Raw genomic sequence first — 22,970 nt, forward strand, 5'->3', positions numbered from 1 at the left:
AGAATGAATGGGAAAGATGGTGATGAGTTTTGCTATAATAATGCAAGGCAATAATTTTAAGTATGCAGAATCATGTTAAAGGCTCAGAGGGTGGAGTGCCAGGCAGTCTGATCGCATTAACAGCTTAGTCACAGATTATGTTGTTACCATAGCAACAGCATCACCTCGGTACAGTGTAAAACAGCACTGGAAGGCAGAGTGCTGGTGATCAGACACGCTGTGCTGGCTAGGATGGGGCTTCACTGTTATGTTATCACAGGGAGGGATTGAGCAGAGATGACTTGGGGCTCCCAGACAGCGAGGGGAAATAATACTGAAGGCAGACACTGAGTCACTCTGGGCACCTCTCGTGCCTCTCCCACTAACCAGCTGAAGTGAATCACTGGCAGCAGTTGGCTGGCAATCCTCTGAGCTGGGAACGTGGCCTAGAGTCAGAGAGGGTGGCTAAAAAATAAAGATGGACAGCTTGTATACTGGCCCCTTAATGTAAAGATGGATAGCTTATATACTGGCCCCTTAATGTAAAGATGGATAGCTTATATACTGGCCCCTTAATGTAAAGATGGATAGCTTATATACTGGCCCTTTGAAACAATGTTTAACTCAACATTATTCATCAGTTCCTTTTCCTCCTCCTGTCCCAGATTAAGAGCATTGTGTCCTTTCCTTCACGGTATATTTTTTACTTCCATTTCCCCGATAAGCCAGCTGTATTTTCCTTTGTACATCCTGCGTTCAGAAACTGTGGACAGACTGACCCACCCCCCAGCACACCCAAAATAGCTTTCAGTATTGCTGTAAAACTATGCAACTGAATGGTTAAAAACGCCTCCGAAATCGGTTCTGGACGACCAGTTCACCCCGCACCAGTATAACCAGTGCCGACACATTACAGCTGGTGAGTTTGAGGCTAGTCTGACAGCTGTGCATCTTCCCCAACCCCCACCACCCCAAACCAGAGTGAAGCATTGGATTACTTGGCCTGAATCCCCATCCAAAGCATGTGCTGCCTCTGGACAACATCTGGATGCTTCTTCACAAACTTGCCGTCGTGGGGAAGCAGGAATTCCCAGCCCTTGTTGACACGCGGAACGGCCATTTGCTCCAGGAAGTCCTTCACATCTTCAGGGGGAAGCTGATCAATAAAGGTGAACAGAGGTAAGGCTGGATCCCAAGGCTTGATTCATTGTAATGACTGAACACTGCTTTGTAAACACATCGATACACATGCTGTTCGTCACATAGTCAAACGCGTATAGGGTCTCAGAACACACGAAACCCAATTTAGAACTCAGAATGAATTCGATATTTTATATATAAATGAACAGTAAACCTCACACATCTTTAACTTATATCTTTAAGGCAAATTGTACAATTCATTGCAAAGTGATCGTCCCTTTCTGTTCATTGTTGTAACAGTTAAAATCCTAAAGGTTAAACATTGTAAATATTTGAATATAATATGCACTCACCTCCCCAAAAGTTCCAAAACTCATTATATACGGATAATATTTATACCAAACATACAAACATATTTTGTAAAATTTGTAGTTGTGTGGTGTTTGTGTGTCTGTATTTGCGTGCACATTAAATAAATCTCTCTATTTGTATGTATGTATTTGAGCGGGCGCGACTGCACACTTGTGAGCGTGTGTGCACGCAACTGAGTGTGAGCGGGAGCGTGCACACGTGCGATTGTGAATGCGAGAAGGCGCACTATATTTGCAGAGTATTATAGATTTTGGTTAGTAACTATATTCTGCAGAAAAAGTTGTTTCTTCCCCAATAAAATCGTACTTAAACATTACTGAAACGATTACTGGCTCAGCGGAGTCTGGAGTGCAGCGGCGACTCCGGTAAGCAGGGTATCTAGGCTCTGGTCCCACTACGTACCTTGACCACAGCAGCTATTTCTTTCCGGATGACCCAGAGATCCTGCGTAAACTTCCACATCTACAAAGGGGGAATCAAGGAAAAGTCTGATTAAAATTAAACTTCTAAATTTAATTTTCCAGTCTTACAGCGGTGCTGAGCTTAAAGGGTTAAATTATGAGAACAGGTTGCATAAACTTGGCTTGTATTCCCTGGAGTTTAAAGATTTAAGGGGGGGGGGGGAATCTGATCGAGATGTTTAAAATGTTAAAAGGATTTGTTAGGGTAGATGCAGAGAAACTATTTCCTCTGGTGGGGGAAGTCCAGAACAAAGTTAGATCCAGGCCGTTCAGGAGTGATGTCACATTTTCACAAAAATAGTGGAAATCTTGAACTCTCCCCCAAAGGCTGTGGATGCTGGGGTCAATTGAAATGTTCAAGTCTGAGATCGATAGATTTTTTGGGGTAAGGGATATGGAGCAGAGGCAGGTAAATGGAGCTGAGGTACTGATCAGCCATGATCCGATTGAATGGCGGAACAAGCTCAAGGGGCTGAATGGCCTCCCCCTGTTCCTATGAAACACTGAAGCAGTTCTCAAGGTGAGCTTTCTTTACTTTAACACTTAAGCAGTTAAATTGCCAGCATTTGGTAGCAAATTGAGCTGACTGCCTCTGGTCATGCTTCTCACGCCCGAGTTGGTTACAGAGCGATTCCGGGTGCATTGGGTGAGTGCTCGTGGAACCTGCTCAAGTAGGTGCACTCTGGTAAGATGGTGCACGCAGCAGAGGAGGGAACTGCGAGCCCTTTGAGCAGCAGCTATGACGATGATGCCTTAAAGGGAATGCAAGAGAGGCAAGCTACAATAAATGCTGTGTTTGACTTCACTGCCGGTGGTGGCTTCTAACAAAAATCATTAAACATGCAGCCCAAACTTCTGCAGCTCTCATCTGTAGGAGGCACGCACTGGGTTTGGCACAGAGCTCCGAGCTGTGAACACCGCGAGGTCACATCAGCTCGCTCTGGTGGGTTGTATAATCAGTTATAACCAATCACCAAATACCCTGCTGAGATGCTCGGCAGGCAACTGCATCCCCTCCCTGGGTGTTTCCCATATCCCTGCAAAGAAGCACCTCTTCCAGTGATACCAGAAATCCGAGGGTATACCCATCAGGAAAGGATGAATAGGCTGGGGCACTTTTCTCTTGAAAAAAGGCTGAGGGGTGACCTAATAGAGGTCTTTTAAAATTATGAAAGATTTTGATAGAGTGGATACAGAGAATGTTTCCACTTGTGGGAAAGAGCATAACTAGAGGCCATCAATATAAGATAGTCACCAAGAAATCCAATGGGGAATTCAGAAGAAACTTCTTTACCTAGAGAGTGGTGAGAATGTGGAACTCGCTACCACAGGGAGTGGTTGAAGCAAATAGTATAGATGCATTTAAGGGGAGGCTAGATAAGCATGAGAGAGAAGGGAATAGAGGGTTATGCTGATAGATTTAGGCGAGGAAAGACGGGAGAAGGCTCGAGTGGAGTATAAACGCTGGCATGGACTGGTTGGGCCGATTGGCCTGTTTCTGTGCTGGAGATTCTATGTAATTCTATGCAGTGTCTTGGTTCAGAAAGGGGCTGCAGTTTTCTGCCTGTTCCCGCCTCTGCTGCGTGCACCATCTTGCCAGAGAGCAGCTGCTTGGGCATGTCCCACAAACACACACCAAATGCACCCGGAATCGTTCTGTAACCAACTGAGCCCCGGAACTCAATGCATTCCCATCCCAGCTGCGGATTTGTTCTCCTGCCTTAAAATCAGTGAGATTGTACAGCTCAGCGCGAGATCAACCAACACATTACCGATGAAAGCACCCATTACATGGATGTTGTTTGCACTTGAAAAACATGCTCTGCCTGATTAAAAGAGAAAATTAAAACTTACAAAATAATATGCTGCACATATTTTAAAACTTGGAGGATTAGGAGAAGTTTAGGGAGGGAATTCCAGAACTTAGGGCCTCGGCAGCTGAAGGCACGGTCACCAATGGCGGAGAGAAGAAAATCGGGGATGTGCAAGAGGCCAGAATTGGAGGAGCGCAGAGATCTCGGAGGGTTGCGGGAGATTACAGAGATAGGGAGGGGCGAGGCCATGGAGGGATTTAAAAACAAGGACGAGAATTTTAAATCGAGGCGTTGCCGGACAAAATGTATGTGATTTGCTTCACACAAGTTCAGACAAGTCTGGTCAGCTTCAGGAAATAATTATGAACCAAGTCAAAGTTTGTTTCGATGTTGGAACATCACAAACCAAGTGTGTTTGATGTGAACTCTTTGTAAAAGCACTGATGAAAGCCTGACCTTTTAGATGCACAGCAAAGATGGAATCAAGCAGAGTTCCTGTATTACTTGACACTTCACAGCCTGAGTAAAAGAAAGACTTGCATTTATATAGTGCCGGTCACCACCTCCGGACGTCCTAAAGCGCTTTACAGCCAAGTTGTGATGTAGGAAACGCGGCAGCCAATTTGTGCACAGCAAGGTTCCACAAACAGCAATGTGATAATGACCAGATAATCTGTTTGTTTAGTGATGTTAATTGAGGGATAAATATTGTCCAGGACACCGGGAAGAACTCCTCTGCTCTTCTTCGAAATGATGCTGTGGGATCTTTTATATCCACCTGAGGGGGCAGACGGGGCCTCGGTTTAATGTCTTGACTGAAAGACAGCACCTCCAACAGTGCAGCGTTCCCTCAGCACCGCACTGGGAGTGTCAGCCTGGATTATGGGCTCAAGCAAGTTTTCCAATTCAGTGTTTTTATTGTACAACCCATGCAGTCAGGAAACACTGCCCACTCTTAGCTTTTATTTTTTCAACTTCCTGTTTTTTAAAAAATAAATAGACTGCTGACTAAAAGATAAACCTGCAAGAGGATTTCCCTGTATCTTTCACTCTGTAAAACAGCAGCTGAGTTCGACAGGTCAGCTCTGTTTCAACTCATGACTCAAATTGAACTCAGAATCAAATCTGGAAAGGAACCAAGTCAACTTAGAGAAGCAAGTACAGACCCAATCAGGTGTTAGCCGTGGCTCGGTGCATTCTCGTCTCTGAATCCGAGTCCCACTCCAGAGCCTTGAGCACATAATCCAGGCCGACACTCCCAGTGCAGGACTGAGGGAGCGCTGCACTGTCGGAGGTGCCGTCTTTCGGAAGAGACGTTAAACTTTTACATCTGCTCTCTCAGGTGGACGTAAAAGATCCCACGGCACTATTTGAAGAGGAGCAGGGGCATTCTCCTGGTGTTCTGGGCTAATATTTATCCCCCAACTAACATCACTATAAAAACAGATTATCTGGTTTTTTATCTCATTGCTGTTTGTGGGAGCTTGCTGTACGCAAATTGGCTGCTGCGTTTCCTACATTACAACAGTGTCTACACTTCAAAAGTACTGCATTGGTTTAAAGCGCTTTGGGACGCCCAGAGGTTGTGAAAGGCACTATAGAAATGCAGTCTTTCTTTTTAATTCATTCAACTTTAATAAAGCGAGTGCTCGTATAATGTTTGCTTACTTACAGCAAAGTCCCTTCCTCTGCACAGTACTTCAGCAGCAACTCCACTGTGGGGGCTGCAGCTATCTTTTGGATACAACACATCACTGTTCAAATAAAGACAGTTGTAGATTAGTCAAGTGTGTAATAAAATATATATTTTTAAAAATATTCAAAGAACTAAAACCAAGCAGTGAGTTTGGCAGGGGGTGGATCTTGACCCTTGACACTTACACCACCAGCCTGAGCAGTCCAGCCAACAGATTTCAATTGCAAACTCCCACAGAGACCTTTGGGCTGAGCGGGTCACGATGTCGTGGGCTCCCTTACGGTTAATGGCAGGTTTATGAGGACAGGTTGCATAGACTAGATTTGTATTCCCTTAAGTATAGAAGATTAAGGGGTGATCTAATTGAGGTGTTTAAGATGATGAAAGGATTTGATAGGGTGGAGAGAGAGAATCTCTTGCCTCTGGTGGGAGAGTCCAGAACAAGGGGGCTATAACCTTAAAATTAGAGCCAGGCCATTCAGGGGTGATGTCAGGAAGCGCTTCTTCACACAAAGGGCAGTGGAAATCAGGAACTCCCTCCCTCAAAAAGCTGTTGAGGCCGAGGGTCAATTGAAAATTTCAAAACAGAGATTGTTAGATTTTTTGTTGGGTAAGGGTATTAAGGGTTATGGAACCAAGGCGGATAGATGGAATTAAGAATCAGATCAGCCAAGATCTAATTGAATGGCAGAACAGGCTCGAAGGGCTGAACAGCCTCCTCCTGTTACTATGACAGAGGCAGGTTAGCACCCTGGAAACACCAGGAGAGTTTACAGCCACAATCTCAATGTTGATGGTCAGGATTGTGGGTGATTAAAGGGCAGTGAATAGACCTCACTCACAACAGCAATTACATGTAGCCAGTTTCTTGTGCGCTCTGCAAAGGCCTTGATCAACGTGACAAAGCTGCAGCCCTCTCCAGGAGTTTAACTACGTATACTGCAGATACGGGTCCCTCAACAACTTGTATTTCTACTGTCTTAAGATCATAAATGATCCAAGGAGTTTCAAACTGAAGAACTGAGCAGGCAGTGAGGCCGAAAACCTGCTCCAAAATATTTTTTTGGGGGGAGGGGGGGGGGGGGGGGAGATGGTGTTAAAGATGGAAGAGTAGGAGCAAGTTGGACGGGGTTGGGGAGGGAGGTCCAGACAGTACGGCCAATCCAGCTGGCACTGAAGAGACCGTTAACTTCAGGTTAATAACATGCCCTCCCGCAATGTATCCCAGAGCAACACCTCAAACCAAGGAGAGACTCAATCACACTGCTTGGATTACGAAGGAACACTCCTTTCAGTTCAAAATATATTGCAAAAAGTTATTTTAACTGCCTCATATTATCCTCCCCTCGTTATACGTATGGCAGAGCAGATGCAGCAGTGTTCGTTAAAAGGAGTGAAAGATAAGGTTCTACTTTTACCAGTCTGCTAGATGAAGTGTCAGTTCTATCAGGCACCATCTTGAGACAAGAAAAAACTGTACAAACGGTCACAATAAAGAAACTGCACCAACACGGGTCGTAGAACAGTCAGGAGGGCAACCTGCATCCTGAAGAGTTTAATAGCAGACAGAAGCCCCCTCAAAAAATGCTGTAAAACCTGTCCTTGCAATTAACTTCATTAACAGAATTAATGAGGTTGTTAAGCTGAAAATACTTGCTGACAGGATTGGAACTTCAAACCACTGCACTGCAGTGCAACACCAGGGAAAAATCTCACAGGAACTGAAAGAAGTTAGTGGGGGGTGGGGGAAGCGGGGGAGAATAAAGACGACTGGAGACTGAAAGGATGTTTAAAAAACAAACTCCGCTCCTCCATCAGTAGATTTAGGTTCAAAGGAGGTCATGTTTGGTCGGCCATGAACTTGCATTTGACAAAGGGAATCTCGTGTTGAATAAACACCTGGCGAATATCCTCATTGCGTACCTTTTAACTACCCAGCATCCCTGAACTAACATGGCCACTTGCTGAATACAACGCAGCACTGCCGTGGAATCGACTCCCGATCCTAGAAGGCCCATCAGATTTGCAAACTGCACAACTTTCACTGGGGTGGGGGGGGGGGGGGGGCGAAAAAGCAGAGAAGTCCGTTAGAAACAAACAAGTTTCGCTCCACCTTGTACATTAAAAAACCCTTATATTCAACTTTGTGCGGCCAATGTTTTAGGCAATTTACCAGTGTATTTCTACAAAAAACAAACCTTCTCTCACTTGGACAAAACTCAGATAGAACACTACGGGGTGAATTTTACAGTGGGAGTCTCGCCCGCTGGGAGACCCGTGATGTCCCGATATATGTTCCCGGCGGGCGAGGTTCCATGTCAGGTGGGCACGTTTGTAAAAAAAAATTACCCGTATCAGCTCAACACTACAACAACTTACATTTATATAGCACCTTTAACATAGTGAAGCATCCCAAGGTGCTTCACAGGGGCGTTATCAAACAAATTATGACACCGAGCCACATAGAGAGATATTAGGGCAGGTGACCAAAAGCTTGGTCAAAGAGGAAGGTTTTAAGGAGCGCCTTAAAGGAGGAGAGAGAGGTAGCGAGGCAGAGGTGTTTAGGGAGGGAATTCCAGAGCTGAGGGACTCAGCAGCTGAAGGCACGGCCACCAATGGTGGAGCGATTAAAATCAGGAATGCTCAAGAGGTCAGAATTGGAGGAGCGCAGAGATCCCAGAGGGTTATAGGGCTGGTGGAGGTTACAGAGACGTGGGGGGGGTGTTAAGGCAATGGAGGGGTTTGATAAGAAGGATGAGAATTTTAAAATCGAGGTGCTGCCGGACCGGGAGTCAATGTGGGTCAGCGAGCACAGGGGGTGATGGGTGAACGGGACTTGGTGTGAGTTAGGACATGGGCAGCAGAGTTTTGGATGAGCTCGTTTACAGAGGGTGGAAGATGGAAGGCCGGCCAGGTGTGTACATGAACATACGGAGCAATGCAAGAAAGAACACTCATCCCAAGACAGTTCAAAACCCACTCACCATTCTTCATCAGGGTCTTCACTTGGTCTGCGAGGGGCAAAGTCCGCAGCTGAGCCATGGACAGCACGTTGCTGGGGGCCAAAGGCACCTTCCTGCAACAGAGGGGACAAAAAAATCAATGCAGATGAAACTCTGGACAACACACCTTTACCTGCAAAGACTGTTGCAATCACAGACTGAAGAAAATCAACTCGAGCTCTTCAACAGAGCCTGCATTATATTCCAATTTGGGTTTAAGGCAACAGGTCTAGGATGTGAAGGAAATTGGTCAACTTACGATTCCTCTTCTTCAACTGGAGGCATTAACATGGACAAATACTCACTGCAAAAAGAGAGGAAACTCTGTATGAATAGAAGGAAAGACTTGCATTTATACACCACACTGTCAGCTCTCGCAATACCTGGGCTTGATCAGGATATACACAACAGGGCTTCAGAGAGCAGAAGCCACGTTTGCCAAACCTGATCCCAATTAATGAACATATTACTAGGAATGTTGGATCAGGCAGATCCACTAGATTCATTTACTCGCATTTCCAAAAAAACACTAGCACACTAGGGGCTAAAATCGAGCCTCGTGGTTTCAAGGGGAATATTGCGAGATGGAACACAAGTTGGGTAAAGGTTGGGCTGCTTCCCAATGGGGTCCGATCGCAGGACAATGATATTAAAGGTAACAGGAAGAGGGAGAGTCTTGGGAGTGGTCACTCCCTAATGGGTCCAAGTCAGGCACCAGCAACCAAAGCAAACAGGGTCCTGGGCTATAAAACTAGGGCCACGATAATAGGGTTACACAGGGCTTTGGTGAGATTTCTTCCCTTCTGCCTCTGCACCCCTTCCCCCCACCCCCCAACCCATCCCAGGAAGGACATTTTGGCTCTGGTTAAGGTTCAGAGAAGGTCAATGAGGATGACGCCCACCCAAGTGCACCGGGCTATGGAGACAGACTTTATGCCTTGGGTTTGTATTCACTGCAGAAGTGTGGACTTTAGAGGAGATCTGATTGAGGTTATTGATAACAATCAGGTGGCTAGATTGTTTGAGGTGATGAGGTCAGGGCCATTTAAACTGAGGAAGTAGGGAGTGAGGTCGGATGTGCGGAAGTTTCACTTTTTGTAGCGGCTGATCGACCCGTGGAACAGTATTCCTAGGCTGATGGCGAGGGCCGATTCCATCCAATTCTTCAAGGAGGCGTTAGATGCATTTCTGGAAAATAACGAGATCTAGGCAATGGGAAGGTATGATTTGGGCGGAGGGGGTTGGAGAGGAATTTCTGACAAGAGGTTCCTGAGAAATCAGCCAAGGGTCCAGTAGGAACCGTATCCAGCAAGTGGGCATCAGGTGAGAAGGGGACGGGGCTCAGCTGTGAGGTGGTCTCACAGTCAGTAGCTTGCCGACACTACCCACCCAGCCCAAAACACGAGTTAAGGGAGGTGCCCCCAAACTGCTCACGACGCCCTGTTCCTGGGACTAGGGACAGGGTCACTGGCAAGGCTTGGAAGCTAAGCAGAGCCAGGCCTGGTTAGTACCTGGAGGGGTGACCATCAGGGAAGACCAGGTGCAGAAGGTCACGGAAGGAGCCCCGAGGAGGGGCGGTTGGTGAGAAGGTCACGGAAGGAGCCCCGGGAGGGGTGGCTGGTGAGCAGGCCCGGGCGTTGGGCTGAAGATTGTCGGACAGGAGGAATGGTGGAAATGGAATGGCGGCGCGCACAGACGCAGCGGCTTTGCTTCTCCCAGGACGGTGCTATTTACGTTTAATGTTAATGTTATTTGTACTGGACTCATGGGAGCTTGCAAGATCACATTTCGTTGTTCATGTACTTGTGCATTGTACAGTGACAATAAAGTTGAATTATTATTATGCTGTGAGAAACTGCTACTGCAGCAAGAATTGGCACCTTCAGCACAGGAGGAATAAAACCCAACAGAAGGAGGGAGTTCAATCAATCTCAACCAGAGACACGTCTTACAGGCTTGATTCACAATGCGGCGTTACTAAATAGGTACTTTGTTGGGTGTTTTTGGGAGGTTATGAGTTATGAGTTTTCTGTCCCGACTCCTCCCAGGCCTTGCACCACCTGCACTCTACCCGCTTCCAGGTTATCTGCAAGGAAGTGCGGTAGTTTGTGGACCGCTGCTCCCTCCAATTCTCCCAGCCCCTTGTAAAGAGACATTTGTCAGCTCCCTCCTCCCCACAGCACTGAGTTTCAGGCTGGCAAATCATGTTTGGTGGGACCGCTCAGACCTTACCCTTTGTTCCCCCTCACTGCACCTCTGTGCTTTCTTAAAGACTGTTCAATCTCGAACAGCTTCCAGTTCTGATGAAAGGTCACCGACCTGAAACGTTAGCTCTGTTTCTCTCTCCACAGATGCTGCCTGACCTGCTGAGTGTTTCCAGCATTTTCGGTTTTTATTGCCGATTTCCAGCATCCGCAGTATTTTGCGTTTGAACACATTAAAGGGAACGTGTTTTATCGGGGTCTGTGATGAAGCGTTACCATTTATGACCACAGTAAAGTTATCTTGGTGGATGCCCAGCTCATACCTTGGGGATTTGGTTAGTTCGGTTGTCTCCACCATGCCAGCCAGCTGACTGAAGAGATATTGTCGCTCGTGCTCAGACCGGCTGTCCTGTATACACAACACATACATCATCAGTAACCCCATCTCACACAGGAAACACTGCCCTCTGGTGCCCAGTCCTAACTGCACAACAGAACACAGAGAAACCACACAATGCCATGTCAAAAAGAACTGACTGATGTTTATTTACTATATTGAACTGGCTACTTTTTAACGATGAAAATATTTGCTACTTTCATAGAAAATACGCAGCCCATAGTTACGGAGTGCATGCTGGGAGCAGGAGTTGGCCGGCCACTTTAAACTTAGTGTGCAAATGTACCATCAGTGCCTGTGTTAAATATTTATGGCGCGGTTAAAATGATTCTAAAGTAATTTCAGGAATTTAATATTAACGGCACATAATTATTTATTAAAGTAGATCTGGACAATCTGATTGCTAAAAGAGAAATGAACAAAAAGTGAGGCAGAGAAAGACAGATGTACATCAGCACAGCTATCAGCAGTCGTACTCCAACAGGGCTGTCCCGGTACGTGGGGCTATTCTGAGATGAAATAACTCGTAATCTCGCAGCATCTGTCCAACCCTTACACTCACTGGCGTTTGCTCAGTTTCAATATGTAGCAGAATCTATTCGGGAATGAGTCCGAATTACATATGCAGTGGGAGCAGAGGTTAGCAAATCTCCCCCTTACTCTATTTCCATCAGGAGATGGAGGGGTTTGAGCAACTAACCCCACATGGTGGAAATGGAGAGGTGCTCGGGCTCGTTTGACCTCGAAATGTATCCCCCCCCCCCCCCCCCAAAACCCAGGAGTAGCACAGTGGAGGAATCCATCCAACTGAAGTTATCTGGCACTGAAGTGTCTCCTCACCTCAGCCGCCAGAGAACTCCACAGCTCCATCGAGCGGCGATGGCACTTTGGCTTGGGATAGCTGAACGGGATAGAAACATAGAAGATAGGAGCAGGAGTAGGCCATTCGGCCCTTCGAGCCTGCTCCACCATTCAATGAGATCATGGCTGATCATCCAAATTCAGTACCCTGTCCCTGCCTTCTCCCCATATCCCTTGATCCCTTTAGCCTTAAGAAATATATCCAACTCTTTTTTGAATATATTTAATGAACTGGCCTCCACCGCCCTCTGTGGCAGAGAATTCCACAGGTTCACCACTCTCTGGGTGAAGAAATTCCTCCTCATTTCAGTCCTAAATGGCTTACCCCTTATCCTTAGACTATGAGCCCTGGTTCTGGACTCCCCAGCCATCATAAACATCCTTCCTGCATCTAGTCTGTCCAGGCCTGACAGAATTTTATAGGTTTCGATGAGATCCCCTCTCAATCTTCTAAACTCCAGTGAGTATAAGCCCAATCGACATAATCTCTCCTCATACGTCAGTCCTGCCATCCCAGGTATCAGCCTGGTGAATCTTCGCTCACTCCTTCCATGGCAAGAACGTCCTTCCTCAGGTAAGGCGACCAAAACTGCACGCAATACTCAAGGTGCAGTCTCACAAAGGCCCTGTACAACTGTAGCAAGACATCCTTGTTCCTGTACTCGAACCCTCTTGCTACAAAGGCCAACATACTATTTGCCTTCTTAACCGCCTGCTGCACCTGTATGCCTACCTTCAGCGACTGGTGCACAAGAACACCCAGGTCTCTTTGCACTACCCCTTCTCCCAATCTATTGCCATTCAGATAATAATCTGCCTTACTGTTTTTGCCACCAAAGTGGATAACCTCGCATTTATCCACATTATAGTGCATTTGCCATGTTTCTGCCCAATCACCCAACCTGTCCAAATCGTACTGGAGTTTCACGACATCCTCCTCACAGCTTACCCTCCCACCCAGCTTTGTGTCGTCTGCAAATTTGGAGATATTACATCCAATTCCCTTGTCCAGATCATTAATATATATTGTGAACAGCTGGGGTCCTAGGACCGATCCTTGCGGTACCCCACTAGTCACTGCCTGCCACTCGGAGAACGACACGTTTATTCCAACTCTTTGCTTTCTGTCCGCCAACCAGTTCTCTATCCAAGTCAATACCTTGCCCCCAATCCCATGTGCCTTAATTTTGCACGCTAACCTCTTATGTGGGACCTTATCGAAAGCCTTCTGAAAGTCCAAATACACCACATCCACTGGTTCTCCCTTATCTATTTTACCAGTTACATCCTCAAAAAATTCCAGTAGATTAGTCAAGCATGATTTACCTTTTGTAAATCCATGTTGACTTTGTCCGATCCTGTCACTACTTTCCAAGTGCTCTGCTATTACATCTTTTATAATAGATTCTAGCATTTTCCCCACTACCGAGGTCAGGCTTACCGGTCTATAATTCCCCGCTTTTTCTCTACCACCTTTTTTGAATAGTGGGGTAACATTAGCTACCCTCCAATCCATGGGTACTGTTCCAGAGTCTACCGAGTTCTGGAAGATGACCAGCAATGCATCTACTATTTCTAGGGCCACTTCCTTAAGTACCCTGGGATGTAGATTATCAGGCCCTGGGGATTTATCGGCCTTCAGTCCCATCAATTTTCCTAACACCATTTCCCTACAAATGCTGATTTCTTTCAGTTCCACCCTTTCATCAGACCCTATGTTCCCCGGCATCTCTGGGAGGTTATTTGTGTCCTCCTTTGTGAAGACAGAACCAAAGTATGAATTTAGTTGGTCTGCCATTTCTTTGTTTCCCATTATAAATTCCCCCAATTCTGACTGCAAGGGACCTACGCTTGACTTCACCAATCTTTTTCTCTTCACATGTCTATAAAAGCTTTTACAGTCAGTTTTTATGTTCCCTGCAAGCTTACTCTCATATTCTATTTTCCCTTTCTTAATTAATCCCTTTGTCCTCCTTTGTTGAATCCTAAACTGCTCCCAATCCTCAGGATTATTGCTTTTTCTGGCCAATTTATATGTCGTCTCCTTGGATCTTATGCTATCCCTAATTTCCCTTGTTAGCCACGATTGAGTCACCTTTGTTTTATTTTTATGCCAAACTGGGATGAACAAATTCTGTAGCTCATCCATTCGGTCTTTGAATGTTTGCCATTGCCTATCCACCGTCAACCCTTTGAGTGCCATTCCCCAATCAATCCTACCCAACTCGCTCCTCAGACCATCGTAGTTTCCTTTATTTAAATTGAGGACCCTAGTCTCTGAGTCAACTACTTCATTCTCCATCTTAATGAAGAATTTGATCATATTATGATCGCTCCGACCCAAGGGGCCTCGTACAACAAGATTGCTAATTAATCCTTTCTCGTTACATAATACCCAGTCTAAGATGGCCTGATCTCTGGTTGGTTCTTCGACATATTGGTCCAGGAAACCATCCCATAAACACTCCAGGAATTCCTCCTCCACAGTATTGTTACTAATTTGGTTGGCCCAATCTATATGTAGATTAAAGTCGCCCATGATGACTGCTGTGCCCTTATTGCACGCTTCTTTAATTTCCCTTTTCATGCCATCCCCAACCTCCGCCTTACTGTTGGGAGGTCTATATACCACTCCCACTAATGTTTTTTTCCCCTTAGTATTTCTCAATTCTACCCATACAGATTCCACATCATCAGAGCTAATATCCTTCATTACAATTGTATTAATCCCTTCTTTAACCAGTAATGCTACCCCACCTCCCTTTCCTTTTTGCCTATCTTTCCTGAATATCGAATACCCCTGGATGTTGAGTTCCCAGTCTTGGCCATCCTTGAGCCACGTTTCCGTAATTCCAACCAAATCATATTCGTTTACCTCTATTTGCGCAGCCAATTCATCCACCTTATTACAAATGCTCCTCGCATTAAGACACAAAGCCTTCAGGCTTGCTTTTTAATGCTCTTAGACCTATTAGAATTATTATTTACTGTGGCCACGTTTGATTTAAACCGTTGATTTCTCTGACTGCCACTTTTGTTTTTCTCCTTCCTATCTTTTGCTTTTATCCCTGTTTCCCTTTCCTCTGTCTCCCTGCTCAGGTTCCCAACCCCCTGCCATTTTAGTTTAAACCCCCCCGAACAGTGCTAGCAAACCTCCCCGCTAGGATATTTGTCCCGCTCTGGTTCAGGTGCAACCCGTCCGACTTGTACAAGTCCCACCTTCCCCAGAAGCAGGCCCAGTGATCCAGGAAACTAAAGCCCTCCCTCCTGCACCAACTCTTTAGCCACGCATTCATCTGCTCTATCCTCCTATTCCTATACTCACTAGCACGTGGCACCGGGAGTAATCCAGAGATTACAACCTTTGAGGTCCTGCCCTTTAATCTGATACCTAGCTCCCTAAATTCTTGCTGCAGGACCTCATCCCTCTTCCTACCCATGTCATTGGTCCCAATGTGAACCACGACCTCTGACTGTTCACCCTCCCCCTTCAGAATGCCCTGCAGCCGTTCAGTGACATCCTTGACCCTGGCACCAGGGAGGCAACAAACCATCCTGGAGTCACGTCTACGACCACAGAAACGCCTATCTGTTCCCCTTACAATAGAATCCCCTACCACTATTGCTCTCCCACTCTTTTTCCTCCCTTCCTGAGCAGAAGCACCCCTGGTGCCAGGAAGTTGGCTGCTGCTGCCTTCCTCTGGTAAGTCATCCCCCTCAACAGTATCCAAATCGGTATACCTGTTTGAGAGGGGGATGGCCACAGGGGTCCCCTGCACTACTTGCCTGCCTCTATTGCTCTGCCTGATGGTCACCCATTTCCCTTCTGCCTGTGCAGCCCTTACCTGCGGTGTGACCAACTCACTAAACGTGTTATCCACGACCCCCTCAGCATCGTGAATGCTCCAAAGCCCCACGCCAAGGGGCAGCAGGCTGCTGACTTGAAACAGGCTTTAACCATGCCCACACCGTCAAACTCGCACAATTTTGAAAGATTGGGGGCCAATAGTTTGGCAAGCGGAGGCAGGTAGAATTATCACATTTGAAAAACATCGAGGGAACAGGGAGAACAAAAGGAAAAGGGAAACTGGGGCAGAATTCTCTTTCCCCGGGCATTATTATTGGCCACTTCTGTTAAATTCCATCTATAAAATGGAATTAAATCATGTTTAGGCAACAAGAACATCCTAAAGTAAGTCTTGCTAAACTAAAGTAAAATTGGGGGAGGGGGAATGCAGGCTTCTAACTGCAAGAATTTAATTTAAAAGTCTTGTGCAGCAGTCTCTCCACTCAGAGGACGCAGTGTCTGCAAGGCTGGAGTCATTTACCGTACCTTCATACCACAGTAATGGAGGTAATACCAGGGCTCTTCCGCCTGCTTCTTCTGCAAGAACTCGTAAGACTGGATGCGGCGCTGTCGAGCTTGTTCACTCTCGGGCCGTGAGAAACGTACCTAAGGACAATGTAATACAGACAGTTCCGGGTTATAGACGGAACTAAGCTCAGAGTTGCAACAGATCACACAATAAACACGCCACAAATACCCAAAGGCGGAGGCTCAATAGCAGAAGGAAAACGCGATTAATGTAAGATATTTCAGTCCGACATCTTAACACAATCACTTATAAAACAGCAAGTTATTGATCACACACAACTTGCATTTGAGGGGGGGGGGGGGAGGGGTGAGGAGGGAGAGGGGGCCGAGGAGCGGGGGGGGGGGGGAGGAGGAGAGGGGGGGGGCGGGGAGGAGAGGGGGGGGGCGGGGAGGAGAGGGGGGGGCGGGGAGGAGAGGGGGGGGGCGGGGAGGAGAGGGGGGGGCGGGGAGGAGAGGGGGGGGGCGGGGAGGAGAGGGGGGGGCGGGGAGGAGAGGGGGGGGGCGGGAGGAGAGAGGGGGGGGGGCGGGGGAGGAGAGGGGGGGGGCGGGGAGGAGAGGGGGGGCGGGGAGGAGAGGGGGGGGCGGGAGGAGAGGGGGGGGCGGGGAGGAGAGGGGGGGGCGGGGAGGAGAGGGGGGGGGCGGGGAGGAGAGGGGGGGGCGGGGAGGAGAGGGGGGGGCGGGGAGGAGAGGGGGGGGCGGGGAGGAGAGGGGGGGGCGGGGAGGAGAGGGGGGGGCGGGGAGGAGAGGGGGGGCGGGGAGGAGAGGGGGGGCGGGGAGGGGCGGGGAGGAGAGGAGAGGGGGGGCGGGGAGGAGGGGGGGGCGGGGAGGAGGGGGGGCGGGGAGGAGGGGGGGGCGGGGAGGAGGGGGGGCGGGGAGGAGGGGGGGGCGGGAGGAGGGGGGGGGGCGGGAGGAGGGGGGGGGGCGGGGAGGAGGGGGGGGGCGGGGAGGAGGGGGGGGGCGGGGAGGAGGGGGGGGGGCGGGGAGGAGGGGGGGGGGCGGGGAGGAGGGGGGGCGGGGAGGGGGGGGGGCGGGGAGGAGGCGGGGCGGAGGCGGGCGGGGCGGAGGGGGGCGGGGCGGGGAGGAGAGGGGGGGCGGGGAGGAGAGGGGGGGCGGGAGGAGAGGGGGGGGCTGGGAGGAGAGGGGGGGGGCTGGGAGGAGAGGGGGGGGGCTGGGAGGAGAGGGGGGGGCTGGGAGGAGAGGGGGGGGCTGGGAGGAGAGGGGGGGGGCTGGGAGGAGAGGGGGGGGGCTGGGAGGAGAGGGGGGGGGCTGGGAGGAGAGGGGGGGGGCTGGGAGGAGAGGGGGGGGGCTGGGAGGAGAGGGGGGGGGCTGGGAGGAGAGGGGGGGGGCTGGGAGGAGAGGGGGGGGGCTGGGAGGAGAGGGGGGGGGCTGGGAGGAGAGGGGGGGGGCTGGGAGGAGAGGGGGGGGGCTGGGAGGAGAGGGGGGGGGCTGGGAGGAGAGGGGGGGGGGCTGGGAGGAGAGGGGGGGGGGCTGGGAGGAGGGGGGGGGCGGGGAGGAGGGGGGGGGGCGGGGAGGAGGGGGGGGGCGGGGAGGAGGGGGGGGGCGGGGAGGAGAGGGGGGGGGCTGGAGGAGAGGGGGGGGCTGGGAGGAGAGGGGGGGGCTGGGAGGAGAGGGGGGGGCTGGGAGGAGAGGGGGGGGGCTGGGAGGAGAGGGGGGGGGCTGGAGGAGAGGGGGGGGGCTGGGAGGAGAGGGGGGGGGCTGGGAGGAGAGGGGGGGGGGCTGGGAGGAGAGGGGGGGGGGCTGGGAGGAGAGGGGGGGGGGCTGGAGGAGAGGGGGGGGGGCTGGGAGGAGAGGGGGGGGCTGGGAGGAGAGGGGGGGGGCTGGGAGGAGAGGGGGGGGGGCTGGGAGGAGAGGGGGGGGGCTGGAGGAGAGGGGGGGGCTGGGAGGAGAGGGGGGGGCTGGGAGGAGAGGGGGGGGGCTGGGAGGAGAGGGGGGGGGCTGGGAGGAGAGGGGGGGGGCTGGGGAGGAGAGGGGGGGGGCTGGGAGGAGAGGGGGGGGGCTGGGAGGAGAGGGGGGGGGCTGGGAGGAGAGGGGGGGGGCTGGAGGAGAGGGGGGGGGCTGGGAGGAGAGGGGGGGGCTGGGAGGAGAGGGGGGGGGCTGGGAGGAGAGGGGGGGGGCTGGGAGGAGGGGGGGGGGCTGGGAGGAGAGGGGGGGGGCTGGGAGGAGAGGGGGGGGGCTGGGAGGAGAGGGGGGGGGGCTGGGAGGAGAGGGGGGGGGCTGGGAGGAGAGGGGGGGGGCTGGGAGGAGAGGGGGGGCTGGGAGGAGAGGGGGGGGCTGGGAGGAGAGGGGGGGGGCTGGGAGGAGAGGGGGGGGGGCTGGGAGGAGAGGGGGGGGGGGCTGGGAGGAGAGGGGGGGGGGGCTGGGAGGAGAGGGGGGGGGGGGCTGGGAGGAGAGGGGGGGGGGGCTGGGAGGAGAGGGGGGGGGGCTGGGAGGAGAGGGGGGGGGCTGGGAGGAGAGGGGGGGGCTGGGAGGAGAGGGGGGGGGGCTGGGAGGAGAGGGGGGGGGGCTGGGAGGAGAGGGGGGGGGGGCTGGGAGGAGAGGGGGGGGGGGCTGGGAGGAGAGGGGGGGGGGGGCTGGGAGGAGAGGGGGGGGGGGCTGGGAGGAGAGGGGGGGGGGGCTGGGAGGAGAGGGGGGGGGGGCTGGGAGGAGAGGGGGGGGGCTGGGAGGAGAGGGGGGGGGCTGGGAGGAGAGGGGGGGGGGGCTGGGAGGAGAGGGGGGGGGCTGGGAGGAGAGGGGGGGGGGCTGGGAGGAGAGGGGGGGGGCTGGGAGGAGAGGGGGGGGGGCTGGAGGAGAGGGGGGGGGCTGGGAGGAGAGGGGGGGGGCTGGGAGGAGAGGGGGGGGGGCTGGGAGGAGAGGGGGGGGGCTGGGAGGAGAGGGGGGGGGGCTGGGAGGAGAGGGGGGGGGGCTGGGAGGAGAGGGGGGGGGGCTGGAGGAGAGGGGGGGGGGCTGGAGGAGAGGGGGGGGGGCTGGGAGGAGAGGGGGGGGGGCTGGGAGGAGAGGGGGGGGGGCTGGGAGGAGAGGGGGGGGGGCTGGAGGAGAGGGGGGGGGGCTGGAGGAGAGGGGGGGGGCTGGGAGGAGAGGGGGGGGGCTGGGAGGAGAGGGGGGGGGGCTGGGAGGAGAGGGGGGGGGGCTGGGAGGAGAGGGGGGGGGCTGGGAGGAGAGGGGGGGGGGGCTGGGAGGAGAGGGGGGGGGGCTGGGAGGAGAGGGGGGGGGGCTGGGAGGAGGAGGGGGGGGGGCTGGGAGGAGAGGGGGGGGGGCTGGGAGGAGAGGGGGGGGGGGCTGGGAGGAGAGGGGGGGGGCTGGGAGGAGAGGGGGGGGGGCTGGGAGGAGAGGGGGGGGGGCTGGGAGGAGAGGGGGGGGGGCTGGGAGGAGAGGGGGGGGGGGGCTGGGAGGAGAGGGGGGGGGCTGGAGGAGAGGGGGGGGGGCTGGGAGGAGAGGGGGGGGGGCTGGGAGGAGAGGGGGGGGGGCTGGGAGGAGAGGGGGGGGGCTGGGAGGAGAGGGGGGGGGCTGGGAGGAGAGGGGGGGGGGCTGGGAGGAGAGGGGGGGGGGCTGGGAGGAGAGGGGGGGGGGCTGGGAGGAGAGGGGGGGGGGGCTGGGAGGGAGAGGGGGGGGGCTGGGAGGAGAGGGGGGGGGGGCTGGGAGGAGAGGGGGGGGGCTGGGAGGAGAGGGGGGGGGCTGGGAGGAGAGGGGGGGGGCTGGGAGGAGGGGGGGGGGCTGGGAGGAGAGGGGGGGGGGCTGGAGGAGAGGGGGGGGGCTGGGAGGAGAGGGGGGGGGCTGGAGGAGAGGGGGGGGGCTGGGAGGAGGGGGGGGGCTGGGAGGAGAGGGGGGGGGCTGGAGGAGAGGGGGGGGGCTGGGAGGAGAGGGGGGGGGCTGGGAGGAGAGGGGGGGCTGGGAGGAGAGGGGGGGCTGGGAGGAGAGGGGGGGGCTGGGAGGAGAGGGGGGGCTGGGGAGGAGAGGGGGGGGGCTGGGAGGAGAGGGGGGGGCTGGGAGGAGAGGGGGGGCTGGGAGGAGAGGGGGGGCTGGGAGAGAGGGAGGGGGAGGGGGCTGGGAGGAGAGGGGGGGCTGGGAGGAGAGGGGGGGCTGGGAGGAGAGGGGGGGCTGGGAGGGAGGGGGGGGCTGGGAGGAGAGGGGGGGCTGGGAGGAGAGGGGGGGCGGGAGGAGAGGGGGGGCGGGGAGGAGAGGGGGGGCGGGGAGGAGAGGGGGGGCGGGGAGGTGAGGGGGGGGCGGGGAGGAGAGGGGGGGGCGGGGAGGAGAGGGGGGGCGGGGGAGAGGGGGGAGGGAGGAGAGGGGGGGGCGGGGAGGAGAGGGGGGGCGGGGAGGAGAGGGGGGGCGGGAGGAGAGGGGGGGCGGGGAGGAGAGGGGGGGGCGGGGAGGAGAGGGGGGGGCGGGGAGGAGAGGGGGGGGCGGGGAGGAGAGGGGGGGGCGGGAGGAGAGGGGGGGGCGGGGAGGAGAGGGGGGGGCGGGGAGGAGAGGGGGGGGCGGGGAGGAGAGGGGGGGGCGGGGAGGAGAGGGGGAGGCGGGGAGTAGAGGGGGAGGCGGGGAGGAGAGGGGGAGGCGGGGAGGAGAGGGGGAGGCGGGGAGGAGAGGGGGGGCGGGGAGGAGAGGGGGGGGCTGGGAGGAGAGGGGGGGGGCGGGGGCTTATATAGTCAGAGAATAATGTCAGATGTTTACAGGTAATCTTTCTAACTGCCATTTATCACACCTCGGCAGAGATATAATCAGAGCAATCAAAGGTGTAAATGGTGTCCAAACAGGTCAGTCAGGAAAACATTACATCAAAGAACAAGTTCCGCACCCATGAGGATGGCCTCAACAGAGATCTTGGGTGCATGTCACGCTACATGTAACCCCACCTGACGTAGGGTCATCCAGACTCGAGTCGTCGTCTTGTTCTCTCCACACAGATGCAAAAAAAATGTTTTTTGTCTGTTTTTTTGTTTTTCATACAGACCCCAGCATCTGCAACATTTGACCCCTTGTGACCCCACCTCATTGTTCTTTGATGTAATGTTTTCCTGACTGACCTGTTTGGGCACCATTTACACCTTTGATTGCTGTGATTATCTCTCTGCCGAGGTGTGATAAATAGCAGTTAGAAAGATTACCTGTAAACATCTGACATTATTCTCTGACTATATAAGCTGTGTCTTTATGCATTTCTCCACTTCACCTGACGAAGGAGCAGCGCTCCGAAAGCTTGTGATTTCAAATAAAGCTGTTGGACTATAACCTGGTGTTGTGTGATTTCTTACAATTGTCCACCCCAGTCCAACACCGGCATCTCCACACCACTCTTTGTAAAGGCTGCCCTTCTAGAAGTAAAGCATTGCTACGGTGGTAAGAAAGTGGGGCCCACTTACAGTGATCTGCTTAACATCATCTTCAGCCTCATCTTGAGAAGAGTCACCAGCTGCAGAAGAATGAGAGGTCACATTTACTCAAGGACTTGAATTTCGCAGGAGACTGATACCAGTTTCTGGTCACTGCCCCTTCACAGCCCAGCACTCTGCTCTCCCAGTGAGGACCCTTTACTTGTGGCATTACATAGAAATTACACACAGAATCAGGCCAGTCGGCCCACCCCTCTCCCATCTCACCCAATCAACATAACCCTCTCTTCCTTTCCCTCATGTGTCTATCTTCTTAAATGTGTTTATATTTAAACCTCAACCACTCCCTGTGGTAGCGAGTTCCACATTCTCACCACTCTCGGTCAAGAAGTTTCTCCTGAATTCCCTATTAGATTGATTAGTCACTATCTTATATGTATGGCCCCTAGTTCTGGTCTCCCCCACCAGTGGAAACATCTTCTCTACGTCTATCCTTTCAAACCCTTTCATAATCTTAAAGACCTCTATCAGGTCACCCCTCAGAGTCTTCTCTATTCTAGTGAAGAGCCCCAGCCTGTTCAGTCTTTCCTGATGGGTATAACCTCTCGGTTCTGGTTTCATCCTAGTAAACTTCAGTTAAAAAAACTTTCCCAATTAACATTACTGGGTAGGAAACCAAAGCCTCGCTTTCGGACAGCTCAGGAAACCTTGGACAGACGCTTTGTGCTCGACACTTAAACTGGGCGATGCTCGGAATATTGCATTCTCTGGTCTGGGGCTCAGCCCCCAGAAAGGTTGTCTCAATGCAGTACAAGTGTTGGTCGAGTCCGATCCAACTCCCTACCTTCATTTGCAGCCTCTCTTTCCCGGTGTTTCGCATCCGCTTTGTCCAGGTAGGAAAAGCTCGGTCTCATCTGCAGTATTCCGTGTAACGGAGTGACGTGTAGCTCACCTGTCACACAATATCAGGAGAGGCAAAAGCTCATAAAAAGCACTCACAAATTGGCTGATTGTCAGGAAATTAAATTCCATGAAAGAACTCTGGCCAAGCAGCAACTCTGACTGCAGGATTACATGTCAGTCCAGTGCAATGGTGGGGAATTCACAGCCTGCGTGTGTGCAGTACGTATGTGCCAAGTCTCTTTTGTACCACTTTTCCTGCTGGAAAGGCTATTTGCTTTTATTCTTTACTCCCCTAGTTTCACCAATTCCCCCTGAACTTCTGTCCTTTCTGTGGGCTCACATTATTCCCAGCTGGGTTTAAATAAAGGACTTGCATTTATATCACACCTTTCATGACCTCAGGACGTCCCAAAGTGCT

General features: G+C 52.8%; 1 protein-coding gene across 2 annotated transcripts in view; it reads right to left on the minus strand.

The window, feature by feature from the left end:
- Positions 1–22,952, minus strand: part of polr3e (polymerase (RNA) III (DNA directed) polypeptide E) — a 53,273-nt gene extending 30,321 nt beyond the window's left edge. The window contains exons 1-10 of one of the 2 annotated variants that reach the window (XM_086001079.1): positions 22,494–22,952; positions 21,680–21,729; positions 16,260–16,379; positions 10,992–11,077; positions 8,724–8,768; positions 8,447–8,538; positions 7,386–7,506; positions 5,439–5,520; positions 1,894–1,953; positions 978–1,135 (exon numbers count right to left, since the gene is read on the minus strand). In XM_086001079.1, the coding sequence (XP_085857205.1) occupies positions 978–1,135; positions 1,894–1,953; positions 5,439–5,520; positions 7,386–7,506; positions 8,447–8,538; positions 8,724–8,768; positions 10,992–11,077; positions 16,260–16,379; positions 21,680–21,729; positions 22,494–22,563 (884 nt within the window). In that variant the 5' untranslated portion in view covers positions 22,564–22,952. The remainder of the gene's footprint in view (positions 1–977; positions 1,136–1,893; positions 1,954–5,438; positions 5,521–7,385; positions 7,507–8,446; positions 8,539–8,723; positions 8,769–10,991; positions 11,078–16,259; positions 16,380–21,679; positions 21,730–22,493) is intronic. The other variant, XM_086001080.1, reaches the window with a different exon arrangement.
- Between the last annotated feature and the right edge of the window lie 18 nt (positions 22,953–22,970).

The sequence above is a fragment of the Somniosus microcephalus genome, chromosome 11 (genome assembly GCF_052327205.1).
Source record: "Somniosus microcephalus isolate GS21.2 chromosome 11, FLI_Smic_1.0, whole genome shotgun sequence".
NCBI lineage: Eukaryota > Metazoa > Chordata > Chondrichthyes > Squaliformes > Somniosidae > Somniosus > Somniosus microcephalus.